At 41.3% G+C, this 20512-nt stretch overlaps 1 protein-coding gene and 1 long non-coding RNA gene across 3 annotated transcripts; one reads left to right on the top strand and one right to left on the bottom strand.

Annotated features, from left to right (window-relative positions):
• Window positions 1–424: 424 nt before the first annotated feature.
• Window positions 425–20214, bottom strand: prss12 (serine protease 12). Of its 2 annotated transcripts, none has more exons than XM_018695871.2 (13): window positions 19465–20214; window positions 18146–18284; window positions 16905–17077; window positions 16624–16768; window positions 15847–16025; window positions 14971–15112; window positions 14638–14858; window positions 11857–11998; window positions 9247–9452; window positions 8517–8595; window positions 7921–8043; window positions 4469–4764; window positions 425–3009 (listed from the first exon to the last, which is right to left on the bottom strand). In XM_018695871.2, the coding sequence occupies exons 1-13, from the start codon at window positions 19790–19792 to the stop codon at window positions 2687–2689; spliced, it is 2496 nt and encodes an 831-aa protein (XP_018551387.1). In that variant the 5' UTR covers window positions 19793–20214; the 3' UTR covers window positions 425–2686. The 2 variants fall into 2 exon arrangements, with proteins under 2 accessions (XP_018551387.1, XP_018551386.1); XM_018695870.2 differs by having other exon boundaries at window positions 426–3009; window positions 16624–16771; window positions 19465–20213.
• LOC127142480 (uncharacterized) lies at window positions 2900–5414 on the top strand. Its single transcript, XR_007813255.1, has 2 exons — window positions 2900–3026; window positions 4539–5414. It is a non-coding gene; the product is annotated as an uncharacterized LOC127142480 (long non-coding RNA).
• Window positions 20215–20512: the final 298 nt, after the last annotated feature.

Raw genomic sequence — 20512 nt, 5'->3', positions numbered from 1 at the left:
CTTCAGCCAAGCCCTTTTTGGTTTGTTTGCCTGTCTGATTTAGTATCCAGTTGTGTGTTTGACTCCTCACTTTTTGGTATCAGTCTTATCATACAATATACAGTATGAATAGCTCTGTTGTCCCAAACAACTGACAGAAGAGTCATTCCTCAGATGAAAGAAGCACACACAAGTGCTGCAGATCTATATTTAATCAGTCTAAAAATAACACAAATCCTAAATCTATAAAGTATTTTCAGCCTCTTTTCAAAAGCAGCTGCTTCAGGAGGGAGTTTCTAGCAGCCAATTTGATGCGCATGAAATCACTCTTATTCAAATTTAATCATTATCCTTAAACCTTTTCCCTACTGGTTTTTGCAAGTGTTGCCAGAGTTTAAGGAATGGAAACAGATAGGAGTGGAAATAAATTATGTGTGTATAATGAGACCTTCTGTTCTGCACCACCTCTGGTGACATCTAGTCTCTTGGGATTAGCAAAAAGAGAAAGACAAAAAGGGCAATGCTTATTATTTATTTGAATATTTTTTCACCATATTTTGATTATTAGTCTCATATGCTGAATTATTTAAATAGAACTGAAGCATAGAGGTTTAAAAAATAAAATCAGCAGATATTATGTACAAAGATAACATCTGACATCAAAGCCAACACAAGAACAAAAAATGTCCACAAAGGCACTACCATGAAAGTTACATAATCAACCTTATATGTACATTATGAAATTCAGTGAACCCTTAGATTTAGTTGACACACGTGCATTTATATTTGTCTTAATTGTTTATCATTTTATTTTTAAACTATTTTATTTTTTTAATTTCTTATCATTTATCTCAGTCCAAAGACAAAAGGACACCCCATGAACCATGTTTGATATGTTAAAGTTTTTTTGATGTGTGATTTTCTATAATATTTACCACATAAAAATAGCACCAGTGTCTGTTTTGTAATGTGTGATAATGACCACAGGGGGGTGCTCTTAGACAATAGGGACAACTATGTTGTAGCTGAAAGAAGTTCTTTGAATCAGATTGAACCAGATTTAAAAGAAGACAGATTATGATGGTGCTGCATATTTACTCCCATAATAATCCAAATTCTTTCTGGGCTCATTAGTTCCATAAACTATCTGCCTCTGTGTTAATTTGTGTGCAAAATACCTTTGTACAACTACCATTGTTCAACCTTTGATTCTGATCGACACACGTAATTCAGTTTTTACCAAAATCTATTGTATTGTAACTCTATTGTAACTCTGCTGGGCCTCAGCAAAATTCAGGCGGACAGGTTCGGAGATACTTTCTTTTCAGTGTGTCCTGTGTCCCAGTTCTTAAATCTGTGTTAAGTCAACATGTTTGCCTTGTAACTCAGAAAATGGCAGCCATTCCTGTAGACACTGTGTGACATACCAGTGACACTGTGTGTGGGTGTGTGTGCATACATTGGCTGACATGGTGGTGCTCATTTTGACAGTTTGCTGCCAGAAAAAAAAAACAAAACCTGTTGTTCTAACTGCTGTCAACCTTAAAGGTTTTGTGGGAGTGGCAGAAAACATGTAACACAAAATGCCACGACCACTTAGTAACACGAAAATGTTTTTAACAGAAACAGAGTATTTAAAGTGGTTGATTGATCACACAAGAACCTCTTACTTTTTACAAAATCTTAGTTTATGAAGAGATGTTACAGTACAATAAAACAAAAAACACACAGTCAGTAAACACCAGATGAGAAGGCAGTGTAGTGTCTGTTTTTTTTTTTTTTCAAGTGTAACAGATTGTCTTCCTTCAGTGTCGTCAAATCCGTGACAACACTGAGCTATCCCACCAGGACAAAAGAACATGAATTAACAGTGTCATTATAAGAAATCAACACTTAGAAATACTGTTTTGTGCTTTGACTCGGAAACACTTTGATGTCTGTTCCTTTCTCTGCAAATGTTAAGCGCAGCTGAGACAAGGACAAATACTGACTGGATATACAGTAAATTATAAATGCCTGAGTAATTACTAAGACCTGAAAGTAAAAGAACACAATCGAGAAACTTAACATAACAAGAATGAAGTGAGGTTGAAAGACAAAATTCACTTTGTCAATATGACTAGAGTGATTGACACAAAAGCACCGAATGTCATGCATTAAGTACCAAATGAGGGTTCCTCGTGCAAGTCTGCAAATTCATATCATGCCATTACTTACTGTGAATGCATGAAGGTATGTTTGTATATTCTATGTGCTGCATGTGTGGTCCCTTTTCAACATTTTAACTCACATATTTTATATCATAAATTACAACAAAACTTTATGACAAAAGCAAGAAAAGAAAACATTCCTGAAAAAATACATTATAGTGTGGTATGCAATGTCACAAGAAACAACAAAATGATATTTAAGTTATGGCATATTCTTGAGTTAAGATTTAATACTGTCCAAAATCTTGCTGCTCATGAGAATATTAAATCATTAAAATAAGTGCTAATGGTGTAGATGAGGGAAAACATATGCCCTCTTCTCTTCAAAAAAAAGAAGGTAAAATGTCCAGCGTTGCTCTCTCTCTGTCATAACATCACGACATCAGTTATTCATGACTGATATTTATCATGTCAGTTGTCACCTGACCAACTGAGTAAGTCTCAAGAGTCATTGTTTCTAGTGGAGAGGTCAGTTGTTTCAGTTTGACCTTCTCCTTTCATCGCTTCTTCTCATCACGTTCAATCACCTTTCGTATCCAGGAGCTGAAGGCAGAAACTTTGGTGTAGACTCCAGGGGACTGTTGTGTCCGGCAGGCATGACCCCAGGACGTGACCCCATAAACCACCCAACCCCCTCCCGGACGCTCACACACCAGTGGTCCGCCACTGTCACCACGGCAACTGTCCACGCGCCTTTCCGACTGGGCGCTGCCGGCACAGAGCATGCGGCTTGTGAAGGCACTGTGGAAATGCTGCTGGCAGTGGCGACGCGGAAGCACAGAGAGGGGGGCCTGCTGTAGGGTCTTGGAGTATGAGCGACCTGAGAGGGACGGAGAGGTGAGAGTTTAAAAGAGAGGTTTGGAAAAGTATGTGTGAGTGTCTGTGTTTATCAGTGTCAAGGTCAGATACTTAAAGTGAAGATTACGGGGGTGTGTGTGTGTGGCTCAGAGGCCTCAAAACTTCTTTTTCCTGCCGACTTTTGTGACGTCTGCAGTCTTTCAGTGATTGAGTATTTGTGTTTTAGCTGTGTCAGCAGATTGAAATATCTCCACAACTGCCTGATGGATTGTCCTGAAATTTTATGCAGACATTCTTAGTCCATAGAGGATAAATTCTAATGGCTTTAGTAATCCTCATGACTTCTCATCCAGGGCCACCATCTTATCAGTGTTTTCACTTAAATCGTAACATCTGCTTTATGGACTGGCACCAAGGAGGTTGTAGACATCGGTTTCCTTCCTCTGATACACATGCTGCCGCCGGTCACTTTTTGTGCTTGTTGGAACAAACAACTGCTGCTTAAAACTGAACTCAAGCCTCTACAGTGGTGGTCCTGATTCTCTCCATGACAACACAGTGTTATTTACTATCCATGGTAGCTTAGTAGTGGTATGAATGTGTAAAATTGGCTTGCATATGTGTGTTTGATATCAAAGTGGCAGATAGCCAAGTGCAAACAGCTGTGCAAAGCAGACATTTAGCCGTAAGTCAAAGAGCCATTGCTTAACGTCACACTCTGTAAATAGTCTGTGTTGTCATCACGCATATGTAAACTAATAAAAACATTCTGTCCCACCCACACAAACAGATTTTATCACACATGAATTCAACTGACAGCATGGGAAGTAGACACACTTAGCCCTCATGGGGAGCACATGTTTTCACATAAGCGTGTACTGTGACCGTTTGTAGCCCTTTGTGACTGAGTTGCTATGATTAGTGACATCAGCATGTAATTTAAAGATCACTAACAGATGTGTGTCTGTGCACACAGTCAAGTGTATGGACAGATACAGAGCAGTAAGTCCACCAAGTACAGTTACTGGTGGTAGATTCTCTTCTACATTTTCAGTTGACCTTCAAAATGACAGAAAAGCTAGTTATAGCAAGATTTGATTTACAGTTAACCACCACAAATGACTAGTGATATTATTTGTTGTCATTTGCTTTTTCCTCATTACCTTGCCATTTTACATGTTGTTTACTGATTGTGAAGTGTTTTATTTACATTGTTAGATATCTGATTCTTACCAAATGTCTAACTTTGAAAATAAAAGTCAGCTAATCATCCTTCATCTGTCTTTTTAAATCATCAATTAACATCAAGTGACATAACATAAGTTAAACATTTTTTAATTAAAAAGAAAATACTATCACATTTCAAAACAAACCATTCAGTATTTATTAATTTTGTTTTGTGAAATTATGTTTAGCACATCAAGGCTTCCATACCTAGCCCCTCCACATACATACATACATACATACACACACTCCCTTACCTGTGTCACCCCAGCCGGTAATGTGACAGTTGCTGGCTTGTTTGAGCACTCTCTCCTTCCTCATTGGCAGACAGGCGGGAAGGACATGACGGCTGAATGACACACACTCTCCCGGCATTTGGCCCACTGCCCCTGGTGACAGACGAACCAAGGCCAGGTCGTGATCGTTGCTGTGAGAGCGGTAGCTTGGATGGAGGAGAATTTGATCAACACCGTACTCCTCTTCGTATTCCTCAGGGACGAGGGAGTGGTAGTCGCCCACTCTGACTTTATATTGCTTGGTGCTGTTTCCATACCTGCAGAGGGAAGCAGAGGCATGAATCAAGAGAGACCATTAGAGAAAGAGGGTGTGTGCTCATGAGCAATCCCACTGTTGATACATAAACCATGAACAATAATATTACGAGCTCTGGCAGGGGTTACCTCAGCAGTAGTTCATTGAGAGCTGGAAAAAGCACACAGGCATGAAGTCTGGACTAGATGCCTATGAATAGTAGAATACATTTCAAAGTTTTTTTTTTTTTTTCTAAATGTTTAAGGATTCTTAGTGTTATTCTCCCAGCAACATTTTTCATGAGGTTACCAAGGATTACCTTTTTATACGCATTTTAGACCTTTCTTGTTCAATTTTGATCAATTTTGTATTTCATATTGTGTTTGTGTTCCCCTTGGTGCATATAAATATTTTATATGCTTAGACAGACAGTTAAAAGCTTTTCTGAAGTAAACAATCAGCCATGAGGTCTATCTTTTTCCTCTGCTCTACCCCTTTCCCTTCATCACCACAACATTTTTGTAGTGCTTTTATATATTCTGTCAATTCACCAGAAACTATAGCTAAGAAAGGGTTATACACTTCTCACACCACTTCTAGGGGCTAAATAAATAAAAACTTGGACAGAGACTGAGTTTAGGAAGGAATAATAACAATAAATCTGTCATTGCATCTGTGTGTTTATGCATTTATCTGACTCATAGGCTGACGTAATGAAGTGTTTTCCACACTATGTATTTAGAGATGATGTCTTTTGAGATGTTTGAAATGAAGAGGGAGAGAAGGAGAAGTGACAAGTAGGGTAAGGCAGGGACAAATACAGGACCAAAGGAGAGGGAGGGACATAAGAGAGGGAAGAGGGGAAGAGTGAGAGAAGCAGGCTTTGCCATCGAGCCAAGTCTCTGTGTCCAGTTACAACTGGTAGAGTGTTTCCGGAAAGATCTCCTGACCTGGGAATGCCACAGCGTTCCTGGCAGAGCAGAGACACTGCTGACCAGCCATCTATGTACAACACATACCCATCTACATTCACACACAGGCACACATGTTTTGATCTACACTAAGTCACTATGTCCACACAAAGTTAATAAAGATTGGTACAAAACTAACAGGCTTAATCCTGTGCTAAAGGCATTATCTCACTATTAGAACAGGTGAATGTGACACCTTTCACACATTGTTGTTGTTGCTAAAAGCAGTTAAAAATCTGCTGGAGTTCTGTTACTGTTGGCAATCCCCCAGCTGTACAGCTACATGGTATAAATAGGTTTAATATGTTTACAACATGTGACTACTGACCTGAGGTCAATTTTTATGAACATACTAATCAGTAATGGAAGTGTACAGGATGTGGTTATATGGTTACGTTAGTTACATTTGGTAGTTGTACCTTAACAGGTCATTATAAAATCATCTATGCAAATTAGAACAGGCATAAGTGTGTAAGCCAAAAAGTTATTGTATTTATTTTGTGTATAGTGTCTATGCTACTGCATGGGTGTATTTGTTTGCTGTCGCTATGTGTGTATCTCTCTATTTTTGTTACCATATATGAAAGGTGACACTGTAAAGTCGGAAGTTCCTATCTTGGTCTTTGCTCTGGCTTGCATGCAGAAAGTTACTTTTCAAAGCTGTCATAGCTAAAGCTAATATCTTAGAGGAATGAAAACAGATAGGTAATTTGGCAGGCAAGGTAAGGACTTTGTCGCATGTGACCTTTCTTGTCTGCTTACACTACCTCTGATAACAAAAGTAAAGCCAAGAACATCTGTCATTATTTTTTATTTGATATTCCCCGAGGGAATTTAGGTGTGTACGTTTGAACCACAGACATAACCATTACATCAGGAATCCTAATTAGATGCCAACATACTAGTTAGATGCCAAATTAGATGCAGTAGTCAGCAGAATGGTATAATTGCTATCAGTCTGGTTTTGCTAGTTGGAGCTCACTCTCTCAATATACAATTATATAGTTGTATATAAAGAGCCATGCACTACATAAATCAATGCCTGAGGCAGTAGGTGACTATGCACCTAGGTCAAGCATTCACTAACATGTAATTATGTAAAGTATGATTTATTTTCTTTTGTGCAGCCAAGCTGTGACACATAACCACAGGAATGTATCTAATCTATTAAATACACTGTTGTGGTTACCAACTATTCTGGCTACTGTAAAGCCGACTGTGTGGTTTTAAATTACTTGCCGCTGTTAGTAGATAGTCAGAGTAAATCATCATTTCAGTCTGTGATTACACCGGCGTTCAACTGTTTACATTAATCAGCCCAAGAAGTCTTGATTGCAGCATCCCAAGTGGTTTTAATTTGTAGCACGGCTATGTGCTTCCTGCATGTGTCACTTAAAAGAAAAGGATGGAAAAGTCACATAGCAGAGTAGAGGTCTTTATCAGGAGTAGACTTCTGACAGGGAAATGGGCCTGGGAATGTTTCAAGAAATGGAGCTGGAAAGGATTTTTCGGATGATTCCTGTCTCTCTTTAATGTGGAAACATCAGGATTTATAGTGGTGGAGCTGCTGAGGCCTGCACAGAGTTCTGGTTTTCCAACCAAACCCAAACATTGCAGCTAATACCTGGTAATGCAACCAAAAAATATTATCCTTAAAATTGAGGCTGACAACCTTACATGTACTGTATAAATATCAAATGTCAGACCTGACAGTTAGTGCCCTCACAACCCTCAACTTTTTCAGCGCTAAACAAATTTGCTAAGTCTGTCTATGTTTGATTCATTTTCTTTTTTTGCTCAAGTCTTTCCGCTGCCTTCTCTGCTGTATGCATTAGGTGACGGATTTCAAGTTGGTGGCGCCATGTGGAGGCCCCCCAGACCAGATGTAGTTGAGATGAAGTAACTCTGGCTGTCTCCCTGCCACCTGCACCAAAACCACAGACCATATTGTTAAGGTTCTCAGGCCTCTGTCAGACTCAAATATACTGAGGAAGTAAATGAGGACGTTGTGTGGCAGGTAAAGTTAAAGTTTGGGTAGAGTTCAAACAGCATTTTTAAATCTGTCTGCAGATAGAGGCCAGCAAATGTATGCATGCACACAACCTCATTTGTATGAATAAAGATAAGCCCAAAAACACAATTTAAAAAGCAGATGTGTTTGTGTATATATGCATGTGTGTGAGAGGATGTGGGTGTGTGTGTTTGACCTCTTGAAGCAATGCGCTGAGGTAAGGACCCAGCAGGAGTCGATGAGTGTCGCTCCACACACCAACCTCCCATCTCCACGAGAGCCTCGCAAACGAATTGCAGCCTGCCATGGCCAGCCACCCCTAAGGTTGTGAACACACAACCAAGCATGCACACAAACACACACACACACACACACACACACACACACACACACACACTTATAAACACACAGAGCCTACATTCAGCCTTACATTAAAGCCTACATACTTTAAAATGTAAACACATATAAAGAATCCACTCTACAACATTTTAACCAGAGCAAATAATTAAACATTAGCAAACCTAGCAGAGTTAGTTTACATGCTGTTATGCTGAAGTGTAAACCTCCATCTAAACATGTACACACACACACACACACACACACAAATACTGAAAGAAAAACATTTGCATGCATGCACATACAAATTGGACACTAATTTGTTTGTAGCTACAGATCAGCTGTTTTCCATCTAAAACTTGTCAACTTGAAAATATGTCTAGTTTCTTTACTCTATACGTCTCTGGCAAGCTTTCACTGTGCCTTTATTAATCCCTCCTGTCCCCTCCAGCTCACCTCAGAGAGTTTTCTCCTCCTATGATCCGGCGCTGGCGAGTGTGTATGAGCCGCAGACCACAAATTGAGTTGACAGGATCTGGCAGAGACAAAGGAGGAGCCATTGGGTGTGTATATGTGAGAGAGTATGGGAGGGTGATGATTGTTTAACCATATGTTTAGGCTCAGATGTTGCTCTTATTAAATATTTAGACTGACTGAAAACATAATAATGTTTGAAATTCATCTTTTTCTACTACACCTGAACCTGAAATAAAGAAAATTAAATAAATGACATAATTTTTGTAATTGGTGTATGTTAAAATCTGCAAACACAGCTTAAGTGCTTTTTCAGGAGATGTAATATATCATACTGAAGAGACAAAACACCTTCCTGCACTGGTTTGACTTTCCACAGTACGTGTGCACGTGAGAAACGGTAGTAATAGCACATGTGCAGGTAACAGATAGCACTGTGTGAGTCTACCTTGATGTGTGACAGACAGGGTGAAGCAATAACATAGCCCTCACCAGTTTACCATCTGGATCTTTATACACAGTCCACCCTGCTTTGGTCTCAAAATGTTACCCATTGACTCATTTGTTTCTCATTATTTTTCAGTGTATGTGACATATTGGAACTGTTTACTAAACACATTACAGTTTCCTTACTGCTCCCAATAAGTCACAGAAGCTCCATTTATTTTCAGAGCAACATGACGTAAAAAACAATCCTGACTAAGTGACTGACCTTTGACCTCTTTGTAGCTGGGCTGCGATTCACCGTAGTTACAGATGACCCCAGCGTCCTCACTGTGGCGACAGTTATGTGTGCCAGGTGCCTGTTTGATGCAGTCCGCTAAGGAACGCTCCTCGCCACCGCACTTCACGTTGTCCACATGGATGGGCCCTGTCCCTTCCCCGAAGTATCCCATCACACGGGCCTTTGCCACGCCGCTGAAGAGGATCAACAGATACTGTCATTTCATTCTCATTTCCTTCTAAATTATATTAAACTAAAAAACTGTTTTAAGCATCATATTGAGGCAGAAAATAAAACAAACAAAATGTAAATAAGTAAGCATGTAAAGGTTTATTCAAAATATAGCATTTATCAAAACAATATATACAAAGAGTTTTTAAGAGTTATCGCTCATTTTTCACGTCTGTATGCGTGTGCATAAGGAAATAGGCAGTGATGATGCGTGACTGTAGATGTTATGGTGGGACATTCTCAGGCTGTTACGTAAACCACGTCAAAACAGGTTTACCATCTGATAACAACAGTATTTGTATCACCATCTCACCACTGACTGTAGGTTGTGGTGGTGTATGTGCATCTCTGTATGCTGTAGCTGTGATTTTAAATTAGGATTGACTGATAACTGAGAGAGAGGATCTTATGTTGCGTCCCTGCAGGTTTGGTAGGTGACAGGTCTTGTATTCCCACTCATCCATAGGGAATCTCATGTCTCTTAGTGAGACATCTAGTGCTGTATCCATGTCTCAGATAGCTCCCCGAGCAGTACTTAGCATGCAAGGGGTGAACCTCCAATTGGCTCAAGTTAGAACTTCAGGACATCCGTGTTCACAGATATCATGTTTCATATGCTGCCCATTTACCATGAACAATCTCTAACATTTTGGAAACCTATTTTTCCGAAGACATATTTGTTAGTGGATCAGTTTTAAATATTGTGAGGGAGAAATAGAAGAATATATGCAGGTGAACGAGGCTAAATGAAGAACTGCATGCACAGGTACTTTGTGGACAAACCTCTAGCATGTCTTTGAAATAAGAACCCTCTTCACTGTGTGCCAACATCACACAAAAATGTTCTCTTTACCTTCAAGTGAATTACTGTTCTCAAGAAAACATAAATGGTCTGAGAGCTCCACTGGTATCTTGAAGTTGTATCATGAAGTAGTAGCACAATTCAGTTCACGTTATGCTTCACTTGGACCACTGGCATTAAATTGTTGCCCAGTTATGTTTTTATGTACTCAGCTGTGCTGTAGCACTCACTATAGGTGTGAGTGTGTCTGTCTTTGTATGTGAGTTGTCCACTTCCCTGTAGGTCCTTCTTCAGGGTGACTCTGGGTCAAACTGTTGACTCTGAATACAATTTGTGTCTTATAACCAGAGCAACCTCTAACCCCTGGGGACATGCTGTGTATGTAATGACCTTTCACCACACCCTGTGCAAGACAGAGTGATGATCCTAACATGGCTTTTACACGCCTCCAACACGCTTCCTTTCTCCCTCTCTCTCACATTTATGCACTCCAGATGTGGCTTTCATCTACACACAGATGTGTCACAGAAAATTGGGTGTCTAAGGGATGAGTATCCCTTGCTTGAGGAGTGACGAGAGAGAAAATGAGGACACTTTGTTACAGTATACTTTTCCCTCGCCATCTCATAGCCATTGTTTTGGAAAACGGGACAGTGTCTCAGAGGGAGAAGATAATGGGACACAGAGAGGATGAGGTGAAGTAGCTTACTTCGCCTCAACATATCTGTCACTGTGAATGTGTCTTTTGCACAATTGGCCTGCCCTTTATTTGGATGTTTATCTTGGCTCTGCTAAAGGGCACAGCTAAAACCTCTAATAAAAGGAGCTGGCAGCACACCAAAGGCTTGTCAGAAGCGCTCAAAGATGTGAGCACACAATTTTGAAAGATTCATTAATGAAACATTGCTATTTTAAATTATTCTAAGCACACTGAAGTTTTTCCACTTTAGCTTAGACTGGAACTGAAGACGTGTGTGATGAAGTGTAAAGTGGAATCAGAGAAGGACTGAAAGATGGAAAGATGAAAGACAGACAGACACATCGAGGGGGTGGGGAGGGTGGAGGTAAGGTGGGGTGGAGGGGTGTAAGACAGATGCCAAGTCTAAGAAGTGGTGATTGATTTTGCGAACAGAGCAGACAGTCTGGATTCACTTAAGTGAGTGTAATGTATAGAGTGATCACATTGCAATGCCACAGCTCACAACTGAGCCTTTCTCCAGCATTTTAACTCTATTCCAACATCCTGACATGTTGAAAAGGAAAGGATAAGAAGACAAGACAGATTTGCAGCAGACTGCAATCTGCCAATAAATATTCTTTCTAGATATTCAAAACTCCACTCCAAACAATATACTGTAGGTAACTGTAATTCCTTCCAACTGGAATTACATCAGTATGCTGTGTGTGGAATTAGCCACTTCAGACAGCTTTGTCTGCTCATATGGCAAGCAAAACCTTTGTCTGGTGCATACACATCATCTGTGTGTTGTTGTTTTCAGCATGTTGCCAAGGAAAACAAGTCTGTCAAAGAGGCTATGCCAACACACATACGGATGCATACACACCTGTAGCCCAACTGTCGGCACACCACCTCAGCGTCACGGTCGGTCCATCCGTCATCGCACACGGTCCCCCATTGACCGGACAGATAGAGCTCCACCCGGCCTTCACTAGGGCTCTCTCCTCCCACAAGCCTTACTGGCACACCTAAGACACACACACACACACACGCACACACACACACACACACACACACACACACACACACACACACACACACACACACGATTTAGACCAACAATACACAGCGAAACCGTACTGGCACAGATTTATTTCTGTCCTCTGTAGTTCCTCAGAACCCCTATTCTAGAAATACTCAAAGACACTACACACACATTCCATAGCAAACCTGATCCTCCAGGCTAACTTGTCTAGTGAATGGGACATGTGCACTCATGTTCTTTTCCTACAAAGGAAGTAGCTGCACCTAACCAGTTGTGTTTCCAGAGGGGGAAATTGTTCAACTGCATTGTTAAAAGATCTTTTTCACACGCTCTCTCTCAAATAGTACTCAACTCACACTGTAAATGAAATCAGTCTAAGCTTTAGGTTTCAATCCATCATCATTTGTCTGCACACAGATGCTCAGACATGCAAACATAAACAAACACACACACACACACACACACACACACACACTCTAATCTTGTTTAAGTGAATACTAATGTCTTCCACATGTGGACAGTTTAGAATATATCTTTTCTGTTAACTAGCTGTCAGTTGCTATTTGTAGGTGAAACATTTCTCAATCATTTTTTAAGCAGGGATCCCAAAACAAAGCAGCTATAATCAGTTTAGCCTGAAACTGTCCTCTGTATTAAACTGAGGGGCATGCTGCAGTTAAACATTGTGTGTAGGACATAAGAATTGTAGGAGGTTGAGATTAAGTTAAGTGGAGTTAATTGCGGGAATGTTTACTCCTTAGTTGGTGTTCGCTATTGAGGAAATGCTCATCTTCTCCCTCTTGCTTAGAAACACAAACACATTTTTCCCCCCCCTCTCTCAACACACACACGCTTAAATGTTACATTATGGCTCTGACACAACCCTAATGTGATGGTCTCAATGCTGAACATCAGAGAGTGAAAGAGAGAGGGAGAGAGAGATCAAAGCACAGCCTGGCTTATCTGCCTTTTCTCCTTTTCCAAAAACAACACAGACCAATCTGCTTGTGGCATGTTACAGGGGAAAGGGGGGGTTTACACACCCACATAAACACTCAAACACAGACAAACATATGCACACAAACACACAAATGCTGTGTAGTAATGACATAATTCTTTAGTGGGTGTTTGTGGGGTGAGAGTGTCCCTAAGGCTTTTGCCAAGCAATATAATCTACCTAAACCAAACAAATGAAACAGCTATTTCAGTCTGTAGCATGTGCTCTCCACCCAAAACAGTCATACTCCTCTGACTTACAACACTTAGGATATAAAAACCATAATGTATCCTTTCTGTGACATTTGTCATATCTGTTACATTCAGCATCAAAACAGATGGCAGGGAAATGAACACATACACACAGTATGAGGTGAAATCTAAGCCACAACAGGTAGTTTCCAGCTCTGTCCTCACACATCTTTATTGCTGTCTGGAGGCTATAGACATAAGCTTGATTAATGGTGCAAGCATTTAACCCTTCCTCCCTCTTTCAGCAAGTAGTAACAACACTGAACCTGTCTCGTCTTATAGAAATACAGTGTTGGAGTAACATGGCAACATGTTGGCCCACTGGTGCCTGGTACACATAATTTTGTAATTAGTCAGGGAGATTTACTTAAGTTTTTTTTGCAGTAGGTCAATTTAATCATGATGACCAACTCTAACCAACAGCTGTACTTATTAGACTTAGCATGACTTACGTCATTCTCTATCTGTCTCATGGAGAAGGCATTCCTCTTCTCAATAAGATGAGATATAATTGACTACAGGTTCACTTTGGCAGAGGTCTTAGAAACAGGTGTCAGATCAGCTTATATTTCCATTACCTGGTTTTATGAGGTGAAGGGAAATTACATCATCAAGTTCTTGTTCCTCACTGCCTGTAAAGTATTTGTGCAAAGCTGGGCTGCTTCTGGGTTAGAGTATATCAATGACATTTATATGAATATAGTATCACTACTGCTACTACTGAGTGGAGGGGCCCAGATGGCGAACCCAGATAGTTCTTAGTTTCTACTTGAGCCTAAAAGGAACTTCCAGAGGATCTCAGGTGGACATCAGCTAATATGGGGTTAAAAGGTCAGTAGTAGTCTGGAGTTAATCCCAGATGAGCCATAAAAGTAATTAAAATCCACATCAGTTGTGTCACTGTAAGAAACGGTGTTTAAAATGTAAAAAATCAAAACCCTTAATATTTAAAAAAAATGTGGTGCGAGTGTGTTTTATGTGCTACAACCAACCAGTCATTTTTGAAAATGACTACTATCATTTAAGAAGGCAAATACCTGTGCCACAACCAATGTTCCTAAAACACTGGGAGAGAGGTTTAAAGATAGCCCACTCACTTGTAAACTTCCAACCTCTAACCTCAAACACACCCACATGGTCAGCACATTGCCAGGGGTGCTATAACAAACTAGCCTATGATTTCAAATAGCACCATGCTGCTATTAGTTTTTTAAGTTCTCAAAACAGTGACTATCTGTGTATTTATGTTATCTAAACACATATACAACCAGTGTTCTAAACATTACATAGAGCCTCTCTCGTCCATTTGTAGTTTCTATGTTATTTGTAACTCTTTAAGTGGGTCTTACAGTAAAAGATAAGATTCTGTCTTACTCGTTGGAAGACTCTCTCCATTGCGCTCAGGACTGCATGCGATATTTACATCTTCATGGTGTGTGCAGTCATGACGGAGCCACTCCCTCCTGTTGCACAGCAATAGGCTAGGTTCTTTCCCCGTGCAGCTCACATCATCCAAGAGAATGGGACCAGACCCCACCCCAAATCGTGGGACTGGGGTGATGTCTAGCCCTTCAGAAAGCAGAGTCTCGCCTAACCTGCACAGTACACAAACGTCCACATAAAAAAACCACTCATACTTTTATTTAGAAATAAAAAATAAATATACATGTGTATGTCCTGTTTGGTGGCAGGCATACTTCACATTACCTGTAACCAAGCTGTCGACACACTACTTGTGTGTTAGAGTCTGTCCAGCCGTCATCACACACTGTGCCCCACTGACCACGGTAAAAGACTTCTAAACGTCCCTCGTGGCTTCCTGTACCCCCGACCAACCTAACAGAACCATCTGCAGGTAAAAACAAACAAACAAACAAACAAACAAACAAACAAACAAACAGGGAATTAAGCAATGTCCCTGCTCATGAAGATACATAATTTTTTTTCATTGCCTTCCATCTGCCCCTTCCACCTGGGCTCAGTCCTTAAGGCTTCTACCTTTGCACAGACTCCTCTCCCTCTGTGTGGTGAAACTACAAAGAACCTGTCCCACATTGTTTGCTCAGGCCAAGCTATGGTTGAGCTCCATATTTCCAGGCCTGGCCACTATGCATACTTGAAAAGCTGCCCTCAAAAGCCTCACTGGCTCTGGGATGGGGAAGGTGGTGTTTTCACCTTGCAACCTTTTTCTCTCTTTTGAAGGCAATTTGCCATACCCTTCTCAAAGTAGACATTTTGACTTGTTTTAGCAAGAAAAGAATTTGCGTAACATTAATGAAAGTGCTACTCCATCTAGGTGCTCCAGTAAGCCAGCATGCACAATACCAGATGACTTCAATGGAATGCAGCCATTATCGATATTATCAGCAACACTTATGTAACTGAGCAGCCAAAATATCTGCTGTGTGAAAGGTTTATTGTCTCTATTAACAAAGCTCATGGGTACATGCAAACTGTTCCACCGTGATAAAGTGGGAATTCCTGGAGGGCCTTCCATATCTCTGTATATAATATGTGTGTGCGTCTCACTTGCACGTCTTTGTGAATATTATGGATTGCGAATGCTGAGACATATTGGCCTACCTGTGAGAGGGCTGCAGGATACTCCCGCATCCTCAGCGTGCAGACAGTTGTGTTCCCCCCAAGCACTTTTTGGACACTGCTCCAGCGTGAGTTCATTGCCTGTGCAACGCACCTCATCCAGCCACACACGGCCTGAACCCTTGCCAAAATGTGCCTGGCCCCATGCCCTTGCTACACCACTACAAAGAAAAGACACAGTACAGAAGAATAGAAGGTTTGGTTTGATGAAAAACAGATGTATTGACTGGCCTTGACTTACAGAATATAGGGTGTTGGATGCTGTATTTGTTTTATTTGGAAAAATTGTGTAAACCTATTGCTTTTAAGATCTATTATTGAGAGACTGCCTGTCATGCACATCTGTGAATATGTAAACACTGCAACACCAACACTGCACTGGCATACACCAGAAATGCACACACGAACATTTCCAAAGAGTGTAGTGTTGCTAAATATGCATATCTCTGTGGTACTAGAATTCATGCAGGAACAATGAGCCTGATTCACTATCTGACCCCCAGATGTTCTTTACTGCTCGCTCCTCTCTCTGTGTGTCCGAATGGAAAGAATACTTCTCATACTTTTGGAGACAGAGAGAGAGACAGACGGCTGGACACCCACATTAACGCATCTCAGCTTCCTACTCTATCTTTCTGTCATGTTTTTTCCACTTTTTATCATACTCACAGTGTATTTCCTTTATGCTAATTATTGGTTGGAATAAATGTGAATATGAGCATAATATCTGTGTGTGTGTGTGTGTAAATGCCCTGTCACCTCAGTCCCAGCTGTCGACACACCACCTCTGCATCGCTGTCGTCCCATTGGTCGTCACATATGGAACCCCACTGACCTGCATGGAAGACCTCAACTGTGCCTTCCGACCCTGACTGACCTCCCACCAGCCGTATAGGGAGCGTTGCTACTGGTGAAACACACACAAGCCTAAATATACACATTTCACTCTTAATCTACTTAAAGAATCTATTCAGACTGGGACATTTCATTCACTTTTTTCATCCATCACAGATCTGTAATTCCCCCTTAGGTGGGCCTACCTTGCTGTTGGGTGCAGGTGACAGCGGCAGCCAAAGAGCACTCTCCTCCATTCCAAGTAGTCTTAGGACACTGGAGCAGGTCTGGCTCCTCTCCCTGGCAATGGACCGCCCTCCAATGGAATTTAGCAGTGCCTGGACGAAACAGGGAAACTGCACGTGCGCGGCCTGAGATCCTAGAAGAAGATTAGAAGCAAACAAGTTACTTTTACTAATTTGAAATACTTTTTTAAATCTGCCAACTGATATCAAAGAGCAAACCCAGTCTCATCTGATAACAGATGTTAATATCCTTTATTACTGTGACTTGGTACTTTTTCTTTCATCTACGGTAAATCCTGCAGGCAGGCTAGAGCATGTTATATTAGCTATGTTAGCCTGGTAGCAGTAGCCTTGAGCTATCTGTGTGTTGCTGATCTGCCATTCCAAGGCCAACACGGTCAGCAGTTTTACACCCAGCAGTTTTCAATGACTGGCCATGTGAAAGTCATCACCAACGATTCCAGCTGACATATGGCTGACATTTGCCCTCTTTCCTTTCCGCTGTGGAGTTTCATTGACTCCTGTGTGAATATGCGCACACAGGCATGCGTTTATGTCAGTATGCGTGCCAGCGCTGGTGTTAGTGTCGACATGTGTAGTAAGTGTGCACAGAACGCCTCTGTTCTCCAGGGAAATCTGATGCTTTCTCAACTGACTACACCCAAGCTTATGAACACTTTCGATGATCTGTCTACAGCCTCTCTTGAGACCCGGCAAATCAGTGTCTCTTCTGGCATGACAGCATGTTATAACCAAGACCACAAGACACAGTCACCCAAATATGTGTGGAGTGTGAGTGCGCATGTGTATGTGTGTGTGAGAGAGAGAGGAGGGAGAGAGACAGAGACAGAGAAAGAGAGAGCTGGCAACAAGGTAAATAGCTGAGCACTAAAGGTATTTAAATACCTCTGGGAAATGGGGAGGTTGGAATGCAGGGGTCACTCAAGAAAAGTACAAAGACTCTGAAGAGAAGAGAGCGCATGAATGCATGTGTCTGAAGTGTTGTGAAACTCTCTTACATTCCCAACAAATTTCCATCACACTCTAACCATCTGTCAGACCTCTGTGGGCAGCTTCACACTGTGAATTTATATGGTAGTTGGTGATTGTACTTGCACCTGTGTCCGAATACGTATGTGAGAGGGAGAGGCGAACAGAGAGCGGCAAACAGCGCATATCTGAGCACATGCATGCTTTCTCACCCTTTGCCCAGCTGTCTGCAAACCACTGCAGCATCTTCGTCCCCCCAGTCGTCGCTACAAACAGGCCCCCAGACTCCTCCCAGATAGACTTCCACCCTGCCATCTAGTTTGGAGCGGCCTCCTTGTAGACGCACTGAGCCTAGGATGGAGAAACGGTTGGAGAACAATAGATGTATAATATAGTATACACAAAGACTGGATTTGCTGCATTGCCAAGTATCCCACTGCCATATAACTGATTCTGTCATTGATTTAAATATCTGAGCCACATCCTGATGAGGGTTTAGAACAGTGGTTTTTAGGTTTTAGGTTATTTCCTAAACATATGTTTTCATATGAAAGACAATGTTACAGTCACATGGTGTCTGTGCAGTTGTGTTGTTTATTGCTGGGATAATCTGATTGCTTTCTGTGTATATATCTGAAGGGTTGCATATCTTAACTTCCATTAGAGTTAGTATCCCAAGTGTTGTTGTCTTCCTTTGCTAAAGGTCATAAAGACAGAACACACAGACTCTGGATGCCACCACCAGAAGGTACATAATTGTCTACATATCTTTATTAACTGGATCAAAGTATACCAATTCAATGTATCCATTACCAGAAGATAATTTACCCAGACTGTGCCAACACAATCCAAGCCTAAAAATACCACAAGCTGCCCGTCTTGTGCCAAATGGAAATCCCACACTCTATTCCTTTCACCACTCTCTCTCTCTCTTACCTCTACCTACCTTTCATCAGTCCAACGTTGTAGGGCCCACTTCAGTTTTCATATTAGCATCCCTAAGTAGTTCAAGTCTGTGTATTTGATATTTGATATTGATAATGTGATGTTCCAAAAGGCAGATTTTGTTTGGCCTGCTCACTTTGCTCGCTTATACTCTCTTCGACTGTTATTCCCAAACACAACATATAAGCCAGTACCTGCGCTCTCATTACAGAGCAGATTTGCTTAGACTTGCCATCTGCATACACACACACACACAGTCACACCTGGAACACTGAAGGTGTGTCGTGTCTAATTGCATGGGCTTCCTGAGTTGAACACATTTGGAGCTATAATTGTTACCACGGTTATACACCACTGCACTGTTCTCTGCTCTTCATCAGCCCTAATAAAAATTAATGTGTCGTATAATAGTCGTATGCTACAGGCACTTACTCTGTCTGTGGCTGCTTGCATTGACTTTTAAATTACCATTCAGTTCATTCTTTCAGCTTTCTATTTCATAATGTTTTTGGTCAAACACAGATGTAAGGTTATGAATCCCTATAAAATATAGCATTGCTGTTAGTCTATAGGCCTGCGTGTTTACCTTGTTTACAGTCGCAATACCCCCAGTCCACTCTGCCTCTGTGATTCCTGAAAAAACACCATGGTCGGATCCTGCCGTCCGGGTTGCGGCAGTGATTGTGCTCTCCTATCCCTTTGCCCGGGTAGCGCTCCTTGAAGCCGGCGACCTCGGTCCAGTTCATACACCGGGTGCCGGACTCCGTGACGTCTATCGCTCCCCGGTAGAAACCGTCTTTCCCACGGCTCTGGACGCAGTCGGTGAACGGCAGGATGAATGAGGGCACGCTGCTGGAATAACAGCAGCCGCTAATCGCGACCAAGACTGTTAGAGCAAGAAATGTCAAATTCATGTTAAGCCTCAGATTGTAAGCGGCTGATTACGGGAGAAATTTCGCTAGCTTCTAACATCAGCTGAGGAGACGATTTCCAGTCAGCTTCATCGCCCTGCCGTGGGACGCGAGTGAGAACCGAGGGGGGAAAAACGACGCGGATCAATGAAAGTCCTATCTGCGTGGGCTAATGGGCAGGCAGCCCCCCAAACGAAAATTCAATAACATATGTATGGAGTGATCTCCACCATATTAGGCTACTTGATTTTATACTTCTAATTCTATGTGGTAATTTTATAGCAGTCAAGGCATGCATGGTAAATGGCTTAGAGCAAATTTACAGGGATTACAACCCAGTATATTGGAGAGGGATAATTCCAGATCTAGTAATCCACCTGGGGCTCATACCCAAACTTTGAGAAATGGTCTTATTATGACCAAAATGCTTAATTTGACAAAGCGCAGCCTATTGGTTTTCTCAATAGTTTGTTTTGTTTAGGCCTATATTTTCCTTTATGGCTCCTTTCCTTTATGTGAATTTCCCACAAGTGAGATAAATAAAGTCTATCTTATCTTAAAATTACGAGATCACAATCATTTTCCCTCAGCACTAACCTACGCCGCTTTTTGGGTTTTTACTTACTATATTGTTACATGTATCCGTAATTACACAATTTAAAAAAAGGTTTAACATAGCTCTTGTTATGAGTGAAGATCTTGAGAGGATTGTTTGGAGTGTTA

This window comes from Lates calcarifer, linkage group LG5 (assembly GCF_001640805.2).
Source record: "Lates calcarifer isolate ASB-BC8 linkage group LG5, TLL_Latcal_v3, whole genome shotgun sequence".
Classification (NCBI taxonomy): Eukaryota; Metazoa; Chordata; class Actinopteri; family Centropomidae; genus Lates; species Lates calcarifer.
Note: the sequence above shows the minus strand (reverse complement) of the source record. Positions and strands in the feature narration are given on the sequence as shown.

Excerpts from the sequence above, each read along its gene's own strand:
- prss12 (XM_018695870.2), bottom strand. The coding sequence starts at position 19,792 with ATGAATTTGACATTTCTTGCTCTAACAGTCTTGGTCGCGATTAGCGGC. Across the intron at positions 9,453-11,856 it reads TGCCGACAGTTGGGCTACAG|CGGCGTGGCAAAGGCCCGTG; the intron begins GTGTGTATGCAT and ends GATCCTCTTCAG. Across the intron at positions 4,765-7,920 it reads TCAGCGCATTGCTTCAAGAG|GTATGGAAACAGCACCAAGC; the intron begins GTCAAACACACA and ends TTCCCTCTGCAG.